General features: G+C 45.4%; 1 protein-coding gene across 5 annotated transcripts in view; it reads left to right on the top strand.

Annotated features, from left to right (window-relative positions):
* The first annotated feature begins 1,297 nt into the window (after positions 1-1,297).
* Positions 1,298-21,604, top strand: part of GOLGA3 (golgin A3) — a 44,966-nt gene continuing 24,659 nt past the window's right edge. For 2 of the 5 annotated variants that reach the window (XM_081893191.1, XM_081893190.1), the window contains exons 1-9: positions 1,298-1,657; positions 6,909-7,259; positions 8,378-8,650; positions 10,896-11,008; positions 12,762-13,432; positions 15,746-15,857; positions 17,750-18,056; positions 19,097-19,299; positions 20,918-21,055. In XM_081893191.1, coding sequence (XP_081749317.1) covers positions 7,139-7,259; positions 8,378-8,650; positions 10,896-11,008; positions 12,762-13,432; positions 15,746-15,857; positions 17,750-18,056; positions 19,097-19,299; positions 20,918-21,055 — 1,938 coding nt within the window. In that variant the 5' untranslated portion in view covers positions 1,298-1,657; positions 6,909-7,138. The remainder of the gene's footprint in view (positions 1,658-6,908; positions 7,260-8,377; positions 8,651-10,895; positions 11,009-12,761; positions 13,433-15,745; positions 15,858-17,749; positions 18,057-19,096; positions 19,300-20,917; positions 21,056-21,604) is intronic. The other 3 variants (XM_081893193.1, XM_081893192.1, XM_081893194.1) reach the window with 3 other exon arrangements.

The following is a 21,604-nucleotide window of genomic DNA, read 5'->3' as shown; positions in this document are numbered from 1 at the left end:
AGTCAGATTACTGGTTCATCTACCTCAGTGTTACGTAAACTGACTGGAAGCAGCTCTCCAGGATTTCAGAAACATAAAAATACAAAACGAGAACACAAAATACAATGATACCTCGGTTTAAGAACTTAAATTCATTCTGGAGATGTTCTTAACCTGAAACTGTTCTTAATCTGAGGTACCACTTTAGCTAATGGGGCCTGTAACCTGAAGCGTCTGTAACCTGAAGCATCTGCAACCCGAGGTACCACTGTACATAATTAAACAAGAACAAAAACTCCAATAGGGATCTTCTACATACTGTGATAGCCTGGGGGGGGGGACCCCCTAAACTCTAGAAATTAATAAATGATAGGATTTTGATTATTTGAGGTGTGAAGGGAGAAATATAAACTGCAGAGGAATTCCTGGGCTTGGAAGGTTGCCAGGGTAACTGCGTGTGAGGTGTCAGGAAAATAAAGTTTTGAGCAGGGGTTGCTAGGAGTAAGAAGGTCTAGGATCCATCTTTAGGCAGGCTAGCTGAAGGCTGGCTGGGAGAGATGTATTGGACTCGGGCTGCATATTCCTCACTCCAGAAAGAATAACAGGAATTGTGGTTTACCCCTCACAGAGCTTCAATTCTCAGCACCCTCAATGAACCAGTACTCAAAACTGGAACATTTTCAGCTATCACAGTGGAAACAGAAAACGCAGATACTGGAAGTCTCTGAAAAACTAAAGACAAGGCATTAGCTTGAAAAGGACAAGAGGATAACTTTATGACAGGACATCATTTTTTATTGCACACACAACGGATTATCATTCACAGTGGCACCCACCCACCTCACTTGCACCTGACAACTTTGGGACAATGTTTTCCTATAAGGACCCTGTGTTTGGAGGGTATGGAGTGGGAAGTGCATAATGTTGGATGGGGAGGGGGGGATAGAAAAATCTATTAAAGATATTTAAAAACAACAACACAAAGCAATGCATGGCCATTGAGTAGGGGAGGCCAGGCGCTCCTGCACATTTAAATAGCTGCATAGAAAAGCGAATTGCTGCCCTTCGAACCGCACCTTCTGAAATTCCCTTTTGTACACCACTACTAAAAGCCCTGTCCTCTTATGCATCTGGCTCCCTAAACACTGAACCGCTCCTATTCTGCGATTCCCCCACCCGTGCCAAAAAAACAAATCAAAAACAAAAGAAAGTTTTAGACCAGTTATCTGGCACCAGGCGGGGTAGCAGAAACTCAAACGTCACAAAACCACCCAGAGCAACTTCCCTCCCGGCAGGTCCGACCACATAAACCGTCCGCCGCCGTGTGCATAGCGGTGGTGGGGAAACACCGATTCCCTTTCCTGGTTCCGCCCTCGGGACGGCCCCACCCTTGTTTTGACTCCTCACCTTCCCCTCCTTCCCACCCCCGTCTTTTCCTCCGAGCTTTGGCGCACTGTGGCGGGGGCGGGATCCGGGAGGTGCTTTTTTGCTGGCGGAAGGGGAGATAATCACACACCTAGCCCCGCGCCGACGGTTCTCGGCCCAACAACCCGGGCGGTTGTTTCCGGGGGGACGAGAAAAAACGTCGCGCCGCTTTGGCTGGGCTGGAGATGCTGTAGCAGCGCCACGTCTCGGGCAGGAGGGAGGGAGAGAAAACATGGGAGTCCAGCTCGGGCAGGTCAGTGGGGAGGGAATGGGGCCTGGCTGGGGGTGGGTGGGGGGATTGGCTTGACCCCCGCCCCTCCACAGCAGCTGGGTGTCTTGGGGTTGGAGGGTGGCTGCCAGGGGGGAGGACAGTGGTGGCTGGAGGTGGCAGGCAGATGTTTGTTTTGAGGAGGAGGAGGAGGGTGGAGGAGATCAGCTGAGCTGGAGAGGGAGGGGAGCCTCTGTGTCCTTCTCTGTGTGTGAGAGAGGGAACATATTAGTGCATATAATGTATTTTGGGAAATATCTGGTACTGTGTTTAGAATTCCAGGGCAGACCAATCCTATTTTTGTGTGTGTGTTTATGTGTATTACCTATAAAGGAGAGGACGCAATAGTGGATGTTGTGCATTTTAAGGAAACATTTGAATGCTCAGTGGCATAAATACGTTTAAAAATCTAAGAGGTTGATTCTCAATCCTATGCATGCCTAGTCAGAAGTAAGCTCTACTTAATTCAGTGAGACTTAACCCTCAGGAAGGTAGGCATAGGATTGCAGCCTAAGAGCTATGTATCCTGGAATGAAATTAATAATAATAATAATAATAATAATAATAATAATAATAATGTGCTTTGAAGTTCTTCTTAGAATAGGAGTTCAGGGCACTGTGCATGGCCCCTCCCTTTTTTTATATGCACTGCAACTCTGAGAGGTTGAAACAGAGTGACTGGCCCAAGGTTGCTCCATGAGAAGATGTTGGCCGAGTTCTGCGCTTGGCTGGAGCAAATTATTAACTTTTAGGATGGAAAGGAACTCAGTGTTTGGAAGTCTGAGTGTATCGGAGCTGAATGTATGTTGGTTTTTCATTGTATTTCTGCCTCAAGTTTCTTCATTCATGAACCCCGAGGCAATATTCATCAGGGTTCTTGGGCAAACCAGGAAAAATGATCTTTTTCCAACAGATCCAAACCTGTTGAGGTTCTGACCATAGCCTTAGGTCTGAGTGAATTATTGGGAGTCAGCAGCTGAGTAAAATGCTAAATTTAGATCACCCTAGAGCACCAGAAAACATTTTGATGCAAGTTACTCTATGAAAATTACTCTAAATTTCCTGAAAACCTACTTTCCTTGTTTAATGATACAAAGCCTGTGTTTTTCTGTTTTGTTCAGTACCCTCACTTCAATTGTATATCTTAGTAGGGAACAGTAACTGCTTTAGTCCCAGAGACTTAAAATATTTATAAATGGCAGTTATGTTTTAATTCTTGGTGAAAAGTATGAGTTTGCAAGGCTTTTGATCACACAAACCATATCTAAACAACAAAGTCACATAATAGTGCTCTATTATTTTCAACAGGGATTGCTATTTTTGGTGCATGATCTATCCTCTCATTCAATTTGATCTCTCTAAAACAGAGTTGGAGAACATGTGGTCTGCCAGCTGTTGTTCCCATTGGCCTCAGCCAGCATGGCCAGTGTTCAGGGATGCTGGGAATTGTAGTCCAACAACAGCGGGAGGGCCACAGGTTCTTTGGTATCTCAGAGGTTCCTTAGAGCAGTGGTTCTCAACCTTGGGTCCCCAGATGTTTTTGGCCTACAACTCCCATGATCCCTAGCTCACAGGACCAGTGGTCAGGGATGATGGGAGTTGTAGGCCAAAAACATCTGGGGACCCAAGGTTGAGAAAGGCTGCCTTAGAGGACTAGTTGATGAGGAAAGGCTCCGTTTAAAGTAGGATGCTTAAATTCTGCTGGTCTAAAGGTTCCATTTGATTTCCGTGGTTGTTCTTTCCTCTCCAATGCAACTTTTGCTATCATGTCTCTCTTTTCAAACTGACCATCCTTGCACAGCAGTGAACCCTCCTCACAGCCCACTCTTGTCCTAATTCATTCGTCTGCAATATGATATGAGTGTTGGTTGCTCTGCCAGATGTAGAAGACTTCAATAAACAAGTGCTTAGTCCTGTAAGTGAAACTGTCTGGGCACGGAAGGATAAAATAGTCTAGCTGTCAGTGGGAATGGTGAAAATAAAAGGCAACTGGTGGTACAAACTGCAAATGAAAATAGTTTATGCCTATTGCAAGGGGCAGCCTCATCATCGCTCCGATCCAGCTAGTGCCGTCAGTGTACAGATATATGTTTCATGCACAGTAACTTCATAATTCTTGTGTGGGTGGGTTACTTGGGACTTGCACCTGTCTGGTGCTTTGTTTATTGCATCTTCATTTCACCATCTACACTCTAGATACAGCTCTGTGCTGCCGTTTCCAAACTGGTTGTGTAGTGCAGTCCTATAATAGCTTCACATTTGACACTCTGGTTGTGCTTTAAAGAGCTACAGGAGGCACCTTACGTTGGCTGCTTTTGTACCTTGTTTGTTCATTCTTGGTATGCGTTTAGTTTTAGGTGCTTCATATATTTTACCATGTAAACCTCACAATAACCTTGTAAGGCAAGTAACTATTATTTCCTTATTGCATCTAAGGAACGGAGAGCAGGGAAGCTGAGTTTGTGAGGAAGTGGGTCATATCAAGCCACCTGGTCACTTAGAATGATTTTGCTTATTTCTCTAGCTGTTTCTTTACATAGAGTAATGCTAGTATGCTCTGAATACTACACGTGGGCTAAGCAAACCTTGCTTTCTAGGGAGTGCCCTTTTATCAGAAGCTTATTTGTTTAAGTATTGGGAGTGTTGTGCTACTATGCAAGCCGAGCGGTTATTAACACCTGCAAAAATCAGAGCTGGTTCTGTGTCCTCCTGGGCAACCGTAGCTCAGTGGTAGAGCCTACCTGTTTAGCATGCAGAACATCCCAAGTTTGACCCCTGGCATCTCTACTTTAAAAGGTCAGGTGGCATATAATGGGCAATATTTCACCCTGGAGAGCCACTACCAGTCAAGCTAGACCAGTGGTTCCCAAACCTTTTCCACCGTGGACCTCTTGAAGGTTGCTAATTGTCTTGGCAAACCCTTAGAATGTTTCTTCTGCCTGCTTCAGCAATTGTAATGTGCTGTGCCAGAAGCTGTACATTTTTAAATTGTAATTTTATGGCTTCTTTCATTTTCTGTATTGTATTATTTTATATCGCATTTCGAATTCTGTATAGTACAATATAAAATACAATACAATAATAAACCATAAAACATAATAGAAGAAAAAGAGAGAGCAATAAGAATCCAAGTAAAAATCTGATATTTAATGCACTGTGCTCACCTTCCACAATTGCTGCTCCCACTGTTCTTCACAGACCCAGAACTGTCTGAATGAAGCTTGCCATGGACCACCCTTTGAGATCCCCTGAACTAGATTGAGTTCTGTGGGACCAGTTTCAGTTGATGGTGCCTGAGATTGTGGACACAACACTTGTAGCTATTTGCTGTACTGTGTGTCCTCCCAGTTCTTCCCCATCATTCAGGTTAGGCAGGTGGGTCAAGCAAGTGGTGGATGTATTACTACTCCAGCCACCCTTAAAGAGGAGGTTGTGCGACAACATCTAAAGAAGCCAGAGGTCTATGATAATGATCACCCAGTCATTAATACCATTCTTGGGCAGGGATAGCCTAAGCTGTTGTGACTCACGCTTAGGAACCTTGAGGGTAACCTCACAACTGGATTCCTGTGATGTGCTCTGTGAAGAGCTTACCCTTGAGATTGGCTCAGAAGCTGCAGCTAGGTTGCTCAGTGGGGCATCTGCTGCACAACACCTGCACTGCCAATTAGCCACCGAGTCAAGTTCAAGGAGGGTGTTTTGTTATTGTTGATTCTGGCTGCTGTAGTTGCTGCAACTATGTTCCATGATTATCTGGGTTGTTTGCTTATTTTAATGATTTTTGTTTGGATGGTGCAGCACTTTGAGATTTTGGAATTGGAAAATTTGTGTATGTGTAGCTGTGTGTAGATAGATAGATAGATAGATAGATAGATAGATAGATAGATAGATATGAAATAAACAGATAAACAAATAGTCAGCCTTAGGATCCCTGCCTATGATGGACCTGCCATGCAGAATTCAGAAGAGGGGGCAGATTTCCTCTTTAAGTGTAGTTCTTTTTTTTACTCTTTCTCCATAGGAGTGAATTCACACCAACAAGTTGATGGCCACCAACTTGGATGGCTTTAAAAGAGTAGACAAATTCATGGAGGCTAAGCCCAAGCTCTGCTTCTTCGGTCGGCATCTTCAGGATGTCTCTGAATACCAGTTAATGGGATCACCACTGGGGAGAGGTGCTGCTGAGCTTTGTTTCTGCTAGTGGGCTTCCTGTAGGCATCTTGGTGGCCCCCTACCTATCTTGTGGCAGTGAATCCTATGTAAGGCATTTCCTGCCCCTTCATCTGCATGTAGTTCTGCCAAGGGTTTTGTGTCTGGTACATGCTAGAGCGCAACAAGAATGTTTGGATCTAGGTTTTCGATGGACACAAGTGGGATCTAGAACAGAATGTCACAGTGTGGAGTTGCCGCTAGCCAGCCATAACCTTTCCCAAGATAAAGTGTTACCTAGTTTAAGAAAGCCCTGTTTATGTACTATTCGGTTTACGAACTCCCCAAAACCGGAAGTAGTGTCCCGGTTTGTGAACTTTACCTCGGTCTAAGAACGGAAGCCAAATGGTGGAAGGGCACCGGCAGTGGGAGGCCTCATTAGGGAAAGCGCGCCTCGGTTTAAGAACGGTTTCGGTTTAAGAATGGACTGCCGGAACGGAATAAGTTCGTAAACCGAGGTACCACTGTACTCCATTCCATTCTCCTTCCCTTTCTCCATTTTCTGTTCTCCCTCCCAACATAAACACCAACCCCTCCCCCAACATGTTATGGGGCTGCTGAATATGTGCATTCCCTCACTAGACTGTTTTGGGGTTCCCTCTTCCCCATGGTCCCCCCTTCCAAAAAAAATTCTTCCTACTTCCAGAAACTTTTGTGTTCTGCCAAGCCAGCTATTATTTCCCTCTTGTGTATGGATGGTGCCATTTTCCCTATATAGAGAGTCCAAATAAAGAGAATCAGTTAGCTATTGGTTTAAATACTGCATGTGATTGTTCCACTGTAATAGTATGGGTTGTTTTGGGGTTTTTTTAAACAAAAAATAAAATGCCTTTTTGTCTCTAGAGCAGGCTTCCTCAATCACTGCCCTCCAGATGTTTTGAGACTACAATTCCCATCGTCCCTGACCACTGGTCCTGCTAGCTAGGGATCATGGGAGTTGTAGGCCAAAAACATCTGGAGGGCCGATGTTGAGGAAGCCTGCTCTAGAGAGTGATGCAGCTTAGTAATTGCTCTCCCCCCCCTTCAGGCTACTTCAATGATCTCGTGGAAATCCTGAGCTGCCTGCTGACCGGACTTGGACTGAGTTGAGTTGCCTGCTGTAAAACTACAGATGAGAAGCCCGGTATTGTGTCCTCTTGCGCAGCCTCCTTGCTGGCAGTTCTTCTGATGGATAGAACCAGGACTCGGCAGTTCTCTTGAAAAGTGTGTTTTGTTCAGCTGGGGAAATATTTCCCCTGCATCTTAATAGCATCTGCCATGGACTCTTCGGTGATCCTGCTGGAGAAGCAAGCCAGCAACGGGGGGCCCTACAGCTCTGAGCAGCCTGTGGAGATGGAGGCCAAATTGGAGCGGCCAGCAGAAGGAGATGGCCTTCATGGTAAGCTGTTTCTGCAGATCAGATTTGTCTTGCTGCGAGGAATGTGTTTCTGAAGGTAGCGCAGTCAGGCTAAGGACATAAGGCGGGCAGTGGACAACCTGAGGAAGTGCCATCCCACTTTGGGCCTGCCGAGAGACACAGGTGATGTCCACTGTTTCCAGGATCTCTCCTCATTTTGAGATTTTAGTGCGGTGGTTCCCAAAGGACATGGGATGCCACGCTGGTGTGACAGGAGAGGATGACAAGGGTGGCAGGAAGATTAAAGGACCATCAAAGAAAAATTCAAATGTTTCACTATAGTACAGTACAGTACAGTACAGTACAGTATAGTATAATATGGTATCCGTTTTTTAATTTCAGAATGAGAGCAAGAGCATCAAGTGCTAAATTTGGTGCGTTGCGAGCAAATTTTCATTCCTAAAGGGTGGCACAGAGAAAAAAGTTTGAGAACCACTGCTGTGGTTGGTGAGCTGAGAGTTGGTTTAGACCCTGGGTGAGAATCCAGAGGCTGAGGGTAGTGGTGTGTCAGAAGGAAACTGAATACCGGTATATATTTAATTTTTAATGTACATTTTTTGTAGCTGTGTATTTTTGAAATATTTTGTTTAAGTTGCCCGTTGTTGCTTTAGTTTTTTGTACATCGCTGAGACATGTTTTTAATATATTAAGTGATACGGAAATTAAATAACCCAATCGAATCAAATAAGGTGAGCCCTGCTGGATAGGACCAGATGGCCATCTGCGTTAGGCCCCTGTGCCTGAATTCCCCCATCCTTGTCCTAGCAGGTCTGGTTGAAGGGTCAGGAGCAGGCAATTTGACAGAGCTCTGCTTGAGGACCCAGAGAGCCGCAGCCAGTCAGGGTAGATAATACCCTTTACAGATTTCATATAATGCTGTTGCCTGTGTTCCCAGTGCTTTTCTTCTGAACAGCCAAAGGTCCCAGGCTAGTCAAACCAGGTGGGCCTTTGCCAAGGTATTTCTTATAGCAGGGATGCTTTAAAGACCTAGGATATCCTCTCTTTATAGGAAGGGGAAACAGACTGGAGACCCATCCTTCTACCCCTAAGTTTGTAAGGGATGTGAACCTAGTGCAACCCAATATTCTGCTCTTTTCCAGTGACTAGTGTAAATGACAGCAAAGTGCCAGCTGAAGGAGAATGCCTGGTTCCAAACAGCTGCGAGGTGCCATGTGCGAATGGACCAGCATCTCGCTACCCTGTCTCTTCTGACCCCAACGGCAGCCCACGTGGGGAAGTACCAGCTCCAGGTGTGCCCGGTTTCCATGACAACCTAAAGTCGTCTCAGGGAGCTAGTGCTGAGGGCATAGTGCTTAGGAAGGAAGCGTTGCAGTCCCTCAAACTAAGCCTTCCCATGCAAGAAACTAAATTGTGTAAGCATCTGTTTATGGCGGAGCCCCCTGTTTTTTTCTCTTGCTCCAAGAAAGAAAGAAAAAAGCTCCCTCCCCCACTTTCCATTACTCTCCTGGCCTCTGCAGACTCTGTCTCCAAATATCACTTCAAGAAAGCTTGATCTGATACTGTAATTTTGCTCTGTGTCAATTGGTGCTTGTGACTCTGTATTTAACACACTTACTTTACTTAACATTGTTGGGCTGCATAAATGTTGCCGTTAAAACACTGTTAAAAACAAAGGACCCTTATTGCTTTCCTTTTTTTTCTTTTTGCATTCCAGTTAGACATGTGCAAATTCAGAATAATTACAGCTTGCCATAGGTGACCAGGAATTCCATGCAGGTGAATAAAAGTGCTGGCAGTGGAGAGATGAATAGCCTACTTGGTAGAAAGCTATATTTTTTCTACTAGAATCTTCTCCTTGGCCAGCATGAGAATACAGACTACATACTGTATTAGACCATAAGATGCACCTAGTTTTTGGAGGAAAACAAGAAAAAAAATATTCTGAATTTCAGAAGCCAGAACAACAAGAGGGATCACTGCGCAGTGAAAGCAGTAATCCCTCTTGCTGTTCTGGTTTCTGGGATAGCTGCACAGCCTGCATTCGCTCCATAAGACGCACACACATTTCCCCTTACTTTTTAGGAGGGAAAAAGTGAGTCTTATAGAGCAAAAAATACGGTATATTAGTACGTATATATGTTTTTGCAGGCTGATAACTGTTTGTTGCACTTACTTACAAGCCTGTAACCTTGCACAACATCACCTGTTTAGATAAAAGCCCAAAACACTTGAGGTTTAGCTAGTTGTTTATCTGTGGGCATTTATATCTAAGTTTTTAAAATGGTCCATAGTTTTAAAAGTTAATGTAATGAAACAAATATGAAACAAGCAGCATTAAAAAAACCCCAACCAATTGGCAGGGAAGAAAAGCACATAATTAAAATACTTGGGGTGAAACTTTAGCTAAGGTCAAACAAACCTTCCTTGTGGAGAGCTTTCTACAAGTGGGATGTCACCACTGAGAGTGATTGCAATAATCTGTTTTCAAATCTAACCGCGAGACCACAGTTCAGTCAACTTGTCCTGTGGCTGCCCACCCTTCCCTCAACCCAATAAAAACATGGCAATTAGGGTTCCGCAACAGGCAGTATTCTTAATCTGGAGGGAGCTGTGAACAAGTTGCTTGAAGAGCTGTGGATCCTAAACTGTGCACTCTTAATATCAGTGCTTACACAAGGCGTTGGGGTTTGGGGCACTTTTTCCAGCTGCACGCTCACCTGGCTAAAACCGCATGCTTTGCTTATCTGCATGAATATTGTAGTAAGTCTTGAGATAGGGGTAGTCAACATAATGCCCTCCCCCAGATGTTGCAGGATTCCCAACACCCGTCATCCTGACTGTTGGCCACAATGGCTGGGGCTGATGGGAATTGGAATCCAGCAACATCTGGAGGCCACCATGTTGATTAGCCCTTGAGTTACGGAAATAAGTTTGGCATCGCCCAGCTCAGTCCTTCCACGCAATTCACATATAAGCGGGACTGAAGCCAGCTTTTTATGAACAACTTATATCGGGATATGATGCATTTCAGTGGATAGCCCGTTGGAGGAGAAGCCTGGGAATTTGGATCCAAGCCTCTGCTCAGCTCACAGTGACCTGAGGTTGTCACAGTGCCTCAGTTCCTCATTTGTAAGAGGAGACTCTACTGACCTGACCCTTGTGGGGATGTAAAAATGGAGGATTCTGAATTTGCTTTGCGTCCAATTTGCTTTGCTTTGCGTCCAATTTAAAGCAAGCGGAATCTTCAGATGTAACCAAATTATACATTGAGGTGGGTCTTGCTGACTAGTCCTTGTTCCCTTGAGCTGCATCTTCTCCATGACCAATTGTTAACAATCTCACAGTGCATCCCAAAATTTCTTTGTTTGTTGGTGTCTTTGAGGTACTGGGTCCCATTCTGGGCAGGGTACAGAATGGGTACTGTTAAACCTTGGTAGATAGAAACCTCATTGGATGCTCACTAAATTAACTTCATTTCCCCCCAAAAAGCATGCAACCTTTCAGTCTAGTAATTGAAATGATAGAATTGTCACTCTTCTGCCTCTCTTGCTGTTTTTACCTTTTCCCTAATTTTTGCTAAGCAACATACATTTCTACCTAGCCTAGTAATAGATACACACACATCTAAATACATAAAACCTGTCTTTCATCCTGTAGGTTCAGCCGATTCTTCTCTTCCTTTAGAGAAGGAAGAACAAATCAGACTTCAGGCAAGAAGGCGCCTTGAAGAACAGCTCAAACAGTATCGTGTAAAAAGGCACCAGGAGAGAGTAAGAGCCTAGCAAGTGGTTTCTCTGGTGTTTATGAATTCTAATGACTTGGGAAATCCTGTAAACTGCTCCTTGGTCTGCAATGCATCATTTGAGGTGATGCTGTGGGGTGGACTCCGTTTGTGGAGGGGGTCATTGCAGCTGTGTGATCTACATATCTCCATTCAGCCCTTTTAAAGGCCAGGAGCCATTTCACAGACAACGGGCCCCATTCAGAAGTAACAGATAGCCATGTCATGTTCTCTTGCTATATGAACAAGCTGTGGTGAACATTGGGCTTATGCAACCATCATTCCCCTATCTTCTGCAGAAGCTCTTGCTTATGGTTTTACACAAACCACAGTTCCTTGTGACATCTAAACCTGAGGAACTGTTGTTTGTTTAAAGCCTTTGTTGGTCATTAAGCCAGGATCCGATACAGTCGTACCTTGGAAGTTGAACGCCTTGCAAGTCAAATGTTTTGGCTCTGGAACGCCGCAAACCCAGAAGTGAATGTTCCGGTTTGCGAACGTTCTTTGGAAGCTGAACGTCCGACGTGGCTTCTGTAGCTTCCAGTTGCATGCAGGAAGCTGCACCTTGGTTGTCGAACGTTTTGGAAGTCGAACAGATGTCCGGAATGGATTTTGTTTAGCTTCCAAGGTACGACTATACTATGGGTTTGATCCTGGCATGTTTTCACTAATTCTAGTTATAATTAACTGCAGTACCCTGAGTTTGGAAGTGCTGTGGCTAGCCCCAGGCATAACTCTGTGTTGGGTGGCAGATGACACTACCATATCACATGGACATGCCAGTAGTGTGCTAAGTAGTGAGCATGCATTCACCCTCTTTATTCTCTGAACATATACAGTGTGCATGCCCTAGAAGGTTACTTTCCCCTCCCATCTATATTAAAAGCTAGCGGACAATTTGCCATTGAGGCTGATGCTTTTTTGACTTTCACTCTGGTGTGCCAATAGAGAACCTGTTGCTGGACTCCCAAGCCCTGCCGTCGTTGATCATTTGCCATGCTGGCTGGGGCTGATGGGAGTTGCAGTCCAACAACATCTCAAGGGCCACAGGCTCCCTATTTCCATTACATACAATCACAGATAAGTGAAAACAACAGTATTTGTCTCATCAGTGACCTGGTTCCATGACTTAACTTGAATGGGTGGTCTCCTTGTGTGTCCAGCTGCTGCACTCAACCAAGCCATTGTTTGGTGTAGCATGTTGTTCAAACAACACACCATGTCATGCCATGGCTCAGCTCAGCTCAGTGCAGCTCATAGCAGAAAGACTGAGGAGGAGCAGAGTAGCTGAGATTCACCCTCTCAGAGCCCACGTTCTTAGCTATGGTTTGACTTCGTGTGATGTGCAAACCAGACTGATGTCCACCCACGGATCTTTCAAAAAACCAATTGGCCTGACACTTGTTTGTTCAGGTAGAGCCATTTTGATGTGTTAACCATACTGATGTGGCGGGGGTGTTTGCCATCCCTAAATCTGGTGGTGAAGGAAGAATAAGCTGTAACTTTAAATATTAAATTTAAATATAAACTTGAAGTATTACATTTAAAGTTCTCGCACTGAAAGGAGGAGACTGACTTTTGCATTCAGGAACCTCAAAAAGAAACCTTGGTTGCCGTTCTAGGATGATTTCCATTTGTTTACAGACGGGCAGTTGATTGGTTTAAAATAAAAGACTTTGGTGATCAGAAATTGCATTCCATTTATACTTCTGCTTGTCATCTTCTTTTTCTTGTCCAAGCAGTCTACAGCTAAAAGCCGTCCCTCCAGTACCCTCGATCCTGAGCTGATGTTACATCCAGAGACTTTGCCGAGGGCCAGCACTGTGTCTATGACAAAAGAATACTCATTCTTGCGAACCAGCGTCCCGCGGGGACCAAAACTGGGAAGCCTGGGGCTTCCGACACAATCAAAAGAAAGGAAAAGTTCTAAATCTAACAGGTCAAGTAGAATCCGGTCTCTGGCAGACTATAGAACTGAAGATGCAGAAGGGCATGTTCCGCTTGATTCACCAAGTGGCTCCCTGAAGCAGAATCGAAGCAGCCTGACATCTGTTGTGTCTGAGATCAGGCTAACCCCTGATCCAGATGACCGGCTGGAGAATTCCTCCCTGGCCGGAGATAGCATCTCTGATATTGACGGAAGTGATGCAGGATTGAGGCTGGACGGCAACGAGAGCGACAGTTCTACGTACAGTAGTTTATCGGGAAGGGGTCCCTATGGCGCTTTGCTCAATTCCGAAAGCAGGCAGGGCACTTCGCTGACTGTAAATGGCCAGGAGGTCCCTTTGGATGCAGTTGGACAGTTTCCTTCCATCAGGGAAGTGTTGCAGGCTGCTGCTGCGACAGAGCACCACCCCGACGATCAGGAAGTCAATGGGGAAGTGAGAAGCAGGAGGGACAGCATTTCCAGCAGGTAAGTGCATTGTAATGGCTTTCAAACATTTGAACCTCCAGGGAATATTTTCCTGCCTTGACTTGTCTGCGAAGGAATACCATTTGTCTCTGCTGTGAAAGGTGCTGTGGCATCTTCTGCAGTGTGCAGTCAGCTTGGTGAAGAGCATTAACTTGGACTGTTATATGAAGGCGCTCTGTGTTGACTTGGTTGGCAAGTCCATCAAGCTCAGTGCTGTCCACTCCAGGGATGGGGAGCTTGTTGCCCTCCAAATGTTGTTGGACTACAGCTTCCATCACACTTGACCACTGGCCATGCTGGTTGGGGCTGACGGACGTTGGAGTCCAGCAACATCTGGACGGGCTCTGATCTCCCCATCCCTGGCCTACCTTGACTCACAGCAGCTCTCAAGAAGTGTCCTGATAGGTCTGACCAAAAGGCCCCTCTAGTCCCCACAGCAGCCAGCCAGGTGCCTCCTGGGGAGCCCACAAGCTGGGCATGAGCACAGCTACCGTTCCCCAGAGACTGGTATTCAGAGACATATGCTGCCTTTGATTCCTGGAGGCAGCGTTGAGCCATCATGGCAGCAGCTTGGGTGGGAGACTCCCTGGGAAGGTAGGAAGCAGCCATATACCAAATCAGACCATTGGCCCTAGTTCATTCTGCATTGTCTGCTTTGACCAGCAGCATCTCTCCAGGGTTTCAGGCAGGAGCTTTGCCCTGCCCTACCTGGGGACACCAGGAGTTGAACCTGCAACCTTCATCGTGCAAGGTGTTAACACTCTGCTACTGAGCTTGCAGTTCTTCCCAAAGCTACAGCTCATGTACGCTGCCTTGAGATCCATCATGAAACAAAGGTGGGATATGCATGGAGTAAGTGTAGTTGCAATGCATTGGGGAAGGGCCATAGCTTAGTGGTAGAATGACTGCTTTGCCATGCGGAAGGTCATCAGTTCAATCCCCAGCATCTCTAGGTAGGAGAGCCTCCTTTTCTGAAACTTGGGAGAGCTGCTGCCAATCAGTGTAGATAAGCCAGAATGACCAATGATGTGACTCAGTATGTAGCTACTGAGTGCCTTTTTGTCTAGAGGGCTGGCTATAAATGCCTTAAGTAATAAGTGAACAATATGCACCCAGACCGCCCCTGTGGGTTGACCTCTTTCTGTGTCAGTTGGTTGACTGAATCGCATTCAGCATTTTGTCATAGAAGAGGACCTTCAGTGTGTCCCCCTGTTTATGAACCTTACAGCATCCTTCTCACACAACCCATTAAGTATTTAATCCATGCACAGATCTTTCCAGCTTTTAGCACTTAACGAGACACAAGGGTTCCTGCCCTAGATGCACTTATCCACTTTAGCCCTTTTAAGAATGGAATTACTTGTTGGTTTTCAGAAGCTTACTCGCCCATGATACTATAATGAGTTTCTCAGTGCCCATCTCTTTAGGACAAGTATAGAATTAGCAAGTGGTCAATATTGCAATGCCGATTGTGGTTGCTGTTCTTTCCCTTCCATCTTTCTTATAAATTAATGGCCAGTTTTTAGGTATCCTTTTGGCTCGAAAGTTATTTGAATGAAATAAAAAAATTAAACACCCCATAGTTTTTTTTAAAGTGTCCATTTGCAGGGCTCAGAAAATCTACTCTCCATCATTCTCAAAAGGGACTAAATTTTCTGAGCAAGTGTAGGTTGGCTGTAAAGAGTTCCCAAGGGCATTTAGCAATGGTCCACATTGCATCGTTGTCATCATTCTGTGCCATCATCCTGCTTCAGTCTCATGATACAGTGTCACTTTGATGTTTTCAAATGGCAGCCGCGCTCATGGAGTGTGGTGGTGGCGGCAGCAGCAGCAGCAGTGCCATGTCAGCAAGGAGGGTTGGAATACAATCAGATTGCCTTAGTATCTCAGCTGGGGCTATGGAAAATCTATTGGGAAACAAGGCCCATCCTGTCAGCTCTGCTGAAAAACCAGCTCCATCATGTCTCTCCTGCCTTCGTACTCTTTCCATCCTGGTGGTATTTCAGTAAGGGGCTATCGTTTACTTAAAGAATTGGTGCCTGCTTTTGCGTTTTCTCCCCTCTTCCATCCTCTTTTTCCTTTTGTGTCAAATCTTTTAGATTGTAAACCAGTGGGCAGGGACTGTCTTGTTTTAATTCATTGTATGTAAGCCACTCTGGGAGCCTTTTTTTGTTGTTGAAAGAACAGCCAGGTACAAATGCTCCTAAATAAGAAAATAACAGGGACGATATCATGAGCTGCGAAATAGCCATGTATATCACTGGCACAACGTGTACATTGATAAAGTGTGCGCACACTTTTGTCTCTCCCCAGTATATCGATGGAGAGTTCTATCGCAGGCACGCATGACGAAATGTTGCAGGTCCTCAAAGAGAAGATGCGTCTCGAAGGGCAGCTTGAAGCGCTGTCATTGGAAGCCAATGAGGTACAAATGACGTCACCCCTTCTGTACAGGATGTTACTGAGGCTACTTAAAGCAGGAATGGGCACCCTTCATATGAAACTGCTGGGAGAGGATGTCCAGAGTTTTGGGGTTCGGTGCCACCAGTATGCTGATGACACCAATCTGTCTCTTTTTCATCTAAACGTGAGAATGCTATTTCAGGGCTTAAATCAGGGTCTGGTGTCATTAACGGGCTGGCTGAGGGTGAACAAATAGAAGTTTAAGCGAGAAAGAGATGCTCCTGGTTGGTGGGAAGGCAGATCAGAGAATTGGGATTTAACCTGTGCTGGGTGGGGTGACATTCCTCTGACAGCTCAGGTTCGCAGCTTGGATGTGCTCCTAGATTCAACCCTGAGTGTAGATGCCCAGGTTTCACCAGCGGCTGGGAGTGTGCTTGCATATTTAAAACCAATGCACAATATGTACTCGTTCCTGGAGATGTCTGATCTGGGAACAGGGACACATGCCTTAGTCACAAGGCAGCCCTGTATAGGGAAGTTTGTAATGTTTGATGTTTTACTGTTCTTAATGTTTTAATTTGTTGGAAGCCACCCAAATTGGCTGTGGCAACCAAGTCGGATGGGTGGCATATAAATAAATTGTTGTGGTTGTTATTTGGTATACTCTAAAACACCGTATGTGTGTCTGCCTTTGGAAAGTGTTCAGGAACTTCAGTGGTCCAAGATGCTGCAGGCAGATTATTGCAGAACCTTACTGCAGCACCTTATTGCAACAGCTCCACTGGCTGCATGTCTGTTTCTGGGCACAATTCAGAATGCTGATTATTCCCTACAAAGGCCTATACAGTTGATTCCAGGCTGTCTGAAGGACAGCATCTCCCTCTGTGAGCCAGTCAGCTTTTGAGATCTTCAGGAGAGGCCTTTTTCTCAGTTCCGCCAGCCTCATAGGCACATTTGGGAGGGCATGAGAGTGGGCCTTTTCCATTGCTACTCCCAGATTGTGGCACTCCCTTCCACCGGAGACTCGCCTGGCCTCCTCTTTGTTTTCCTTTTGCCAGCAGGCAATAACTGTTTTGTTCCCACAGGCCTTTGGACACTAACTGGCTTTTGTGGCAGGGTCTTCTAAGGCTGAAGGGACGCGGGTGGCACTGTGGGTTAAACCACAGAGCCTAGGACTTGCCGATCCTAGGTCGGCGGATCCTAGGTCGGCGGTTCGAATCCCTGCGACGGGGTGAGCTCCCATTGCTCGGTCCCTTCTCCTGCCAACCTAGCAGTTCAAAAGCACGTCAAAGTGCAAGTAGATAAATAGGTAGTGCTCCAGCGGGAAGGTAAACAGTGTTTCCATGCGCTGCTCTGGTTCGCCAGAAGTGGCTTAGTCATGCTGGCCACATGACCCGGAAGCTGTATGCCGGCTTCCTCGGCCAATAAAGTGAGATGAGCGCCCCAACCCCAGAGTCGGCCACGACTGGACCTAATGGTCAGGGGTCCCTTTACCTGTTACTTCTAAGGGTGGGTGGCGTAAATGGTCCTAAGTTGTTTTGATTTGGTGGGTTTTTTATATATGATAGCTTATTTAATTGTTGTTCAATATTTATAATGGATTGGTGTGCAATTCTGTGGCATGTTGTGAGCCACCTTGGGTTCTGCATTGGGAGAAAGGCAGGCCATAAATAAAATAAATAGTTTGTGGGATTTCAAGCTGTAGTTTTACACTGAGGAGAAAAGAGGCTGTAGAGGAGTTAGGGTGGGGTGGGGTTTTCTTTTTCAGTTGAGGGTGACATTTGTAGAAGATTATGCAAAAGCTGGATTTTAAGGAGGTACTGAAGAATCCTATGAACCTCATTTGATTTTCCAGTGCCTTGTGAAACCATCATTTTAAAATTATTATTTTTTAATCATTTTTTTTTTGCTCAGGCTCTCAAAGAAAAGACGGAACTGCAAACCCAGCTTGCTGCTTTGAACATGAAGCTTCAGTCCCAGATGGAGCACAGTCAGAGCAGCCAGCAGAGGCAAGACTCGCTGAACTCGGAGGTGGCCACTCTGAAGCAGTCTTGTTGGGACCTGGAAAGAGCCATGGCGGAACTTCAGGCTGCCTTGGAGGCCAAGAATGCCAGCCTGGCTGCCTCCAACAACGACCTGCAGGTGGCAGAAGAGCAGTACCAAAGACTGATGGGGAAGGTGGAAGACATGCAGAAAAGTGTCCTCAGCAAGGATAGCACAGGTGAGTAGGTGCTGCTCTCTTTATTCTTAACAGTCATTATTTATCGAGCGGTGCTTTGTAAATTTATTTAAAATATTTATTAAATGGCTTGATCCGAAAGGCCTCCCAGCAGTGTAGCAATAAAATGGTAGAGAAAACACAGCTAAAATCTACAAATGGATTATAGATAGATAGATAGATGATAGATAGATAGATAGATAGATAGATAGATAGATAGATAGGTAAAGGGACCCCTGACCATTAGCTCCAGTCGTGACCGACTCTGGGGTTGCAGCGCTCATCTCGCTTTATTGGCCGAGGGAGCCGGGATACAGCTTCTGGGTCATGTGGCCAGCATGACTAAGCTGCTTCTGGCGAACCAGAGCAGCACACAGATACGCCGTTTACCTTCCCGCTGCACTTCCTACTTGCACTTTGATGTGCTTTCAGACTGCTAGGTTGGCAGGAGCAGGGACCGAGCAACAGGAGCTCACCCCATCGCGGGGATTTGAACCGCTGACCTTCTGATCGGCAAGTCCTAGGCTCTGTGGTTTAACCTACAGCGCCACCTGCGTCCCTCAGATAGATAGATAGATAGATAGATAGATAGATAGATAGATAGATAGATGCAAATAAATCTATAAAACCATCATCATTAAAGCAAAGGTAAGACCGATGAGGAGCTTTAAAAAATAAATATACAAACAAACAAAAATATTTTCAGCAGGTGCCTGAATCACTTTAGCGATCATAGATTTGTGTTGCCCTTTTCTGCAGCTTCTGCATCTTTCCTATAGTCAGAGAGAGGCCTCTATTGCAGTTGACTTAACTGCAACAAAGCATAAAACATGTAATTGAAAAACATTAATTTTAAAAAGCGCCGCAACCCCAGAGTCATTCATGACTAGACTTAACTGTCAGGGGTCCTTTACCTTTTAAGAACTACAGTAATTGTTTTTAAAGGTGTGATGAAAATGTCTATAAAATTAGATGCTTATTGCTTGATCGTTGCTGCTGATCGACCTTCATAACCTTTCGAATGATTTCGCTTGGCTTCTTAGTTCATGATCTCCGACAGCAGCTTTCCTCGTTGCAAAGTCAGCTCCAGCAGGTGCAACTGGACCGCACCACGTTGACCAATAAGCTGAAGTCGTCTCAAACAGAGATTGCGTCCCTGCAGAAAGTGCGGCACTGGTACCAGCAGCAGCTGGTGGTGGCCCAGGAGGCAAGGGTTAGGCTACAGAGTGAGATGGCAAACATACAGGTAAGGGGAACTCTCCCTTGTTGGCTGCTGTGGCACTTCTTGGTGCGGGAATAATATCTTGCAAATGAGATGGCAGAAGCTGTTTTATACGCACCAATGGTCAAGCTGTCTTAGTAGTTTGCACACTGACTGGCAGTGGCTCTCTAAAATTTCAGGCAGGGTTCTTGTCCAGTAAGAACTGGAGATGCCAGGGGTTGAACCCTAGCACCTTCTGCATGCAAAGCAGATTCTCTTCTACTGAGCTACACCCATTCCCCAGTAAGTTAGGCTGATAGGCTTGGCCAGGATGCATCTAGTGAGCTTTAGCAGCTGAAAGGTGATTTGCCCTGGCGGTCTTCCACACAACACACAACATATTTCAAGAAACCATTGCTTCATTATTTGCATGTATATCAGGGGAAACTAATGTGTTGTCCTCCAACTCCCATCAGCTTCAACCAGCATGGTGTGAGTTGTAGACCCAAAACATCTGGAGGAGCACCAAATTGGCAACCCTTGGTATATCCATACATAAATATTCCTTTCTTCTTCAAGTTAGAAGAAAGGAGATTCCAACTAAACATACGGAAAAACCTTCTGACAGTAAGAGCTATTCAACAGTGGAATGGTCTCCCTCGGGAGGTTGTGGACTCTCTTTCCTTAGACGTTTTTAAGCAGAGGTTGGGTGGTCATCTGTCATGGATGCTTTAGCTGAGATTCCTGCAATCTAGGGGGTTGGGCCAGTTGACACTCAGGGTCCCTTCCAACTCTGTGATTCTGTGATTCCATGTATTTGACACTTGGGGCCAAATTAGGCCACTATGGAATTGGACAATTGGTGCCTTGCCATCTAGAAACCTAAGATGTGGTGCAACCCTAGTTAGACACCCTGAAGATTATTTATTTAAAATGAGAGCCCCATCACTCCTCCCTTTGTCAGGAGCCATGATTAGGCAGGGAAACATCTGATTAACCATAGTTCCCTGTTTTGTGTGACCCAGGAAACTATGGTTACCAGCTTTGGAACAAGTTGGGTATTAAAATCATCTACAACCCATGGTTTAATATTGTGGCTTGTTCCAAACCTGGTAACACATTTCCAAGACTGGACAAAATGAGGAACTATAGGCTTCATGGTTTAATCATGGCTTTAGGTGAAGAGAGGAGCAGAGAAGCTGTGCTGGCAGGGAGAAGATTCATGCATATCCCAGCTTCTTAAGAAGGTGAGAGATGGTTGTCCAGATACAGTCAATTGGGAGCAGTGGTATCCAGCATTGGTCCTGATGTCATTCAAACATGTGGCAGCTAAAATCATGTGTTGAAAGGCCCACTGGAAAGGAGTGTCTTCAGTTTCTGACAGAAGACACTCAGAGAGGGAGCCTTGGTCATGATGTTATTCCAAGGCCATGGAACCACCACAAAGAAAGCCCAGTTGATTGTTCCCATCTCTCAAATATCGTGAGATGGCTCTGAGAGCAGGGCCTCCGAAGCACGTCCAATAAAATAAAATATTTGTATATTTCTTCGGAACAGAGGACATGAATCCTAACCCGACTGGTTCAGTTCCCTTCCCCTTTGAACTGCTGTTAAGCAACATTTAGTATGACTTTTTTCTCTCTTCCCTTACTGTCTTCCACAGGCTGGTCAAATCACCCAGGTGGGCATGTTGGAACATCTCAAGTTGGAGAACGTAACACTCTCTCATCAGTTAACAGAGACTCAGCACAGGTCCATCAAAGAGAAGGAGCGTATAGCTACACAGTTGCAAAATATTGAGGTAAACTTCATAGGAATTTTCTTTGGACTCTCTTAGTACTTCCTGTAATATGGGGATCTCTAAAACTTCAGAATTGTAATAGCTTAGAATACTGCAAGAATATTGCAGTCAGAAGCAGTGTCTGGGCGGAAATGGCTAAAATGTCCATTTTGGGGGGATGATTTTCCTTAAAAATAGCTGGGGGTGGGGGAGTGGGGGTAGGGAATTATCCTGTGCGTCCTGGGTACTTATGGAGTACAGTGGTACCTTAGTTTAAGAACAGCTTAGTTTATGAACAACTTGGATTAAGAACGCTGCAAACCCGGAAGCAGGTGTTTTGGTTTGTGAACTTTGCCTTAGAAGCAGAACATGTTCCGCTTTCTGTTGAGTGTGTTCCATTTGTAAATTGAGTCCCGCGCTGCTATGGGAAAGCACGCCTTGGTTTAAGAACACTTTGGTTTAAGAATGGACTTCCGGAACGGATTAAGTTCATAAACCAAAGTACCACTGTAGTGGGGAGCTGAGGCTAATACAAATGTCTCTATAATATAGGCACTGGAGAAGCACATG

This window comes from Podarcis melisellensis (genome assembly GCF_964234715.1).
Source record: "Podarcis melisellensis genome assembly, chromosome: 16".
Classification (NCBI taxonomy): Eukaryota; Metazoa; Chordata; class Lepidosauria; order Squamata; family Lacertidae; genus Podarcis; species Podarcis melisellensis.
Note: the sequence above shows the minus strand (reverse complement) of the source record. Positions and strands in the feature narration are given on the sequence as shown.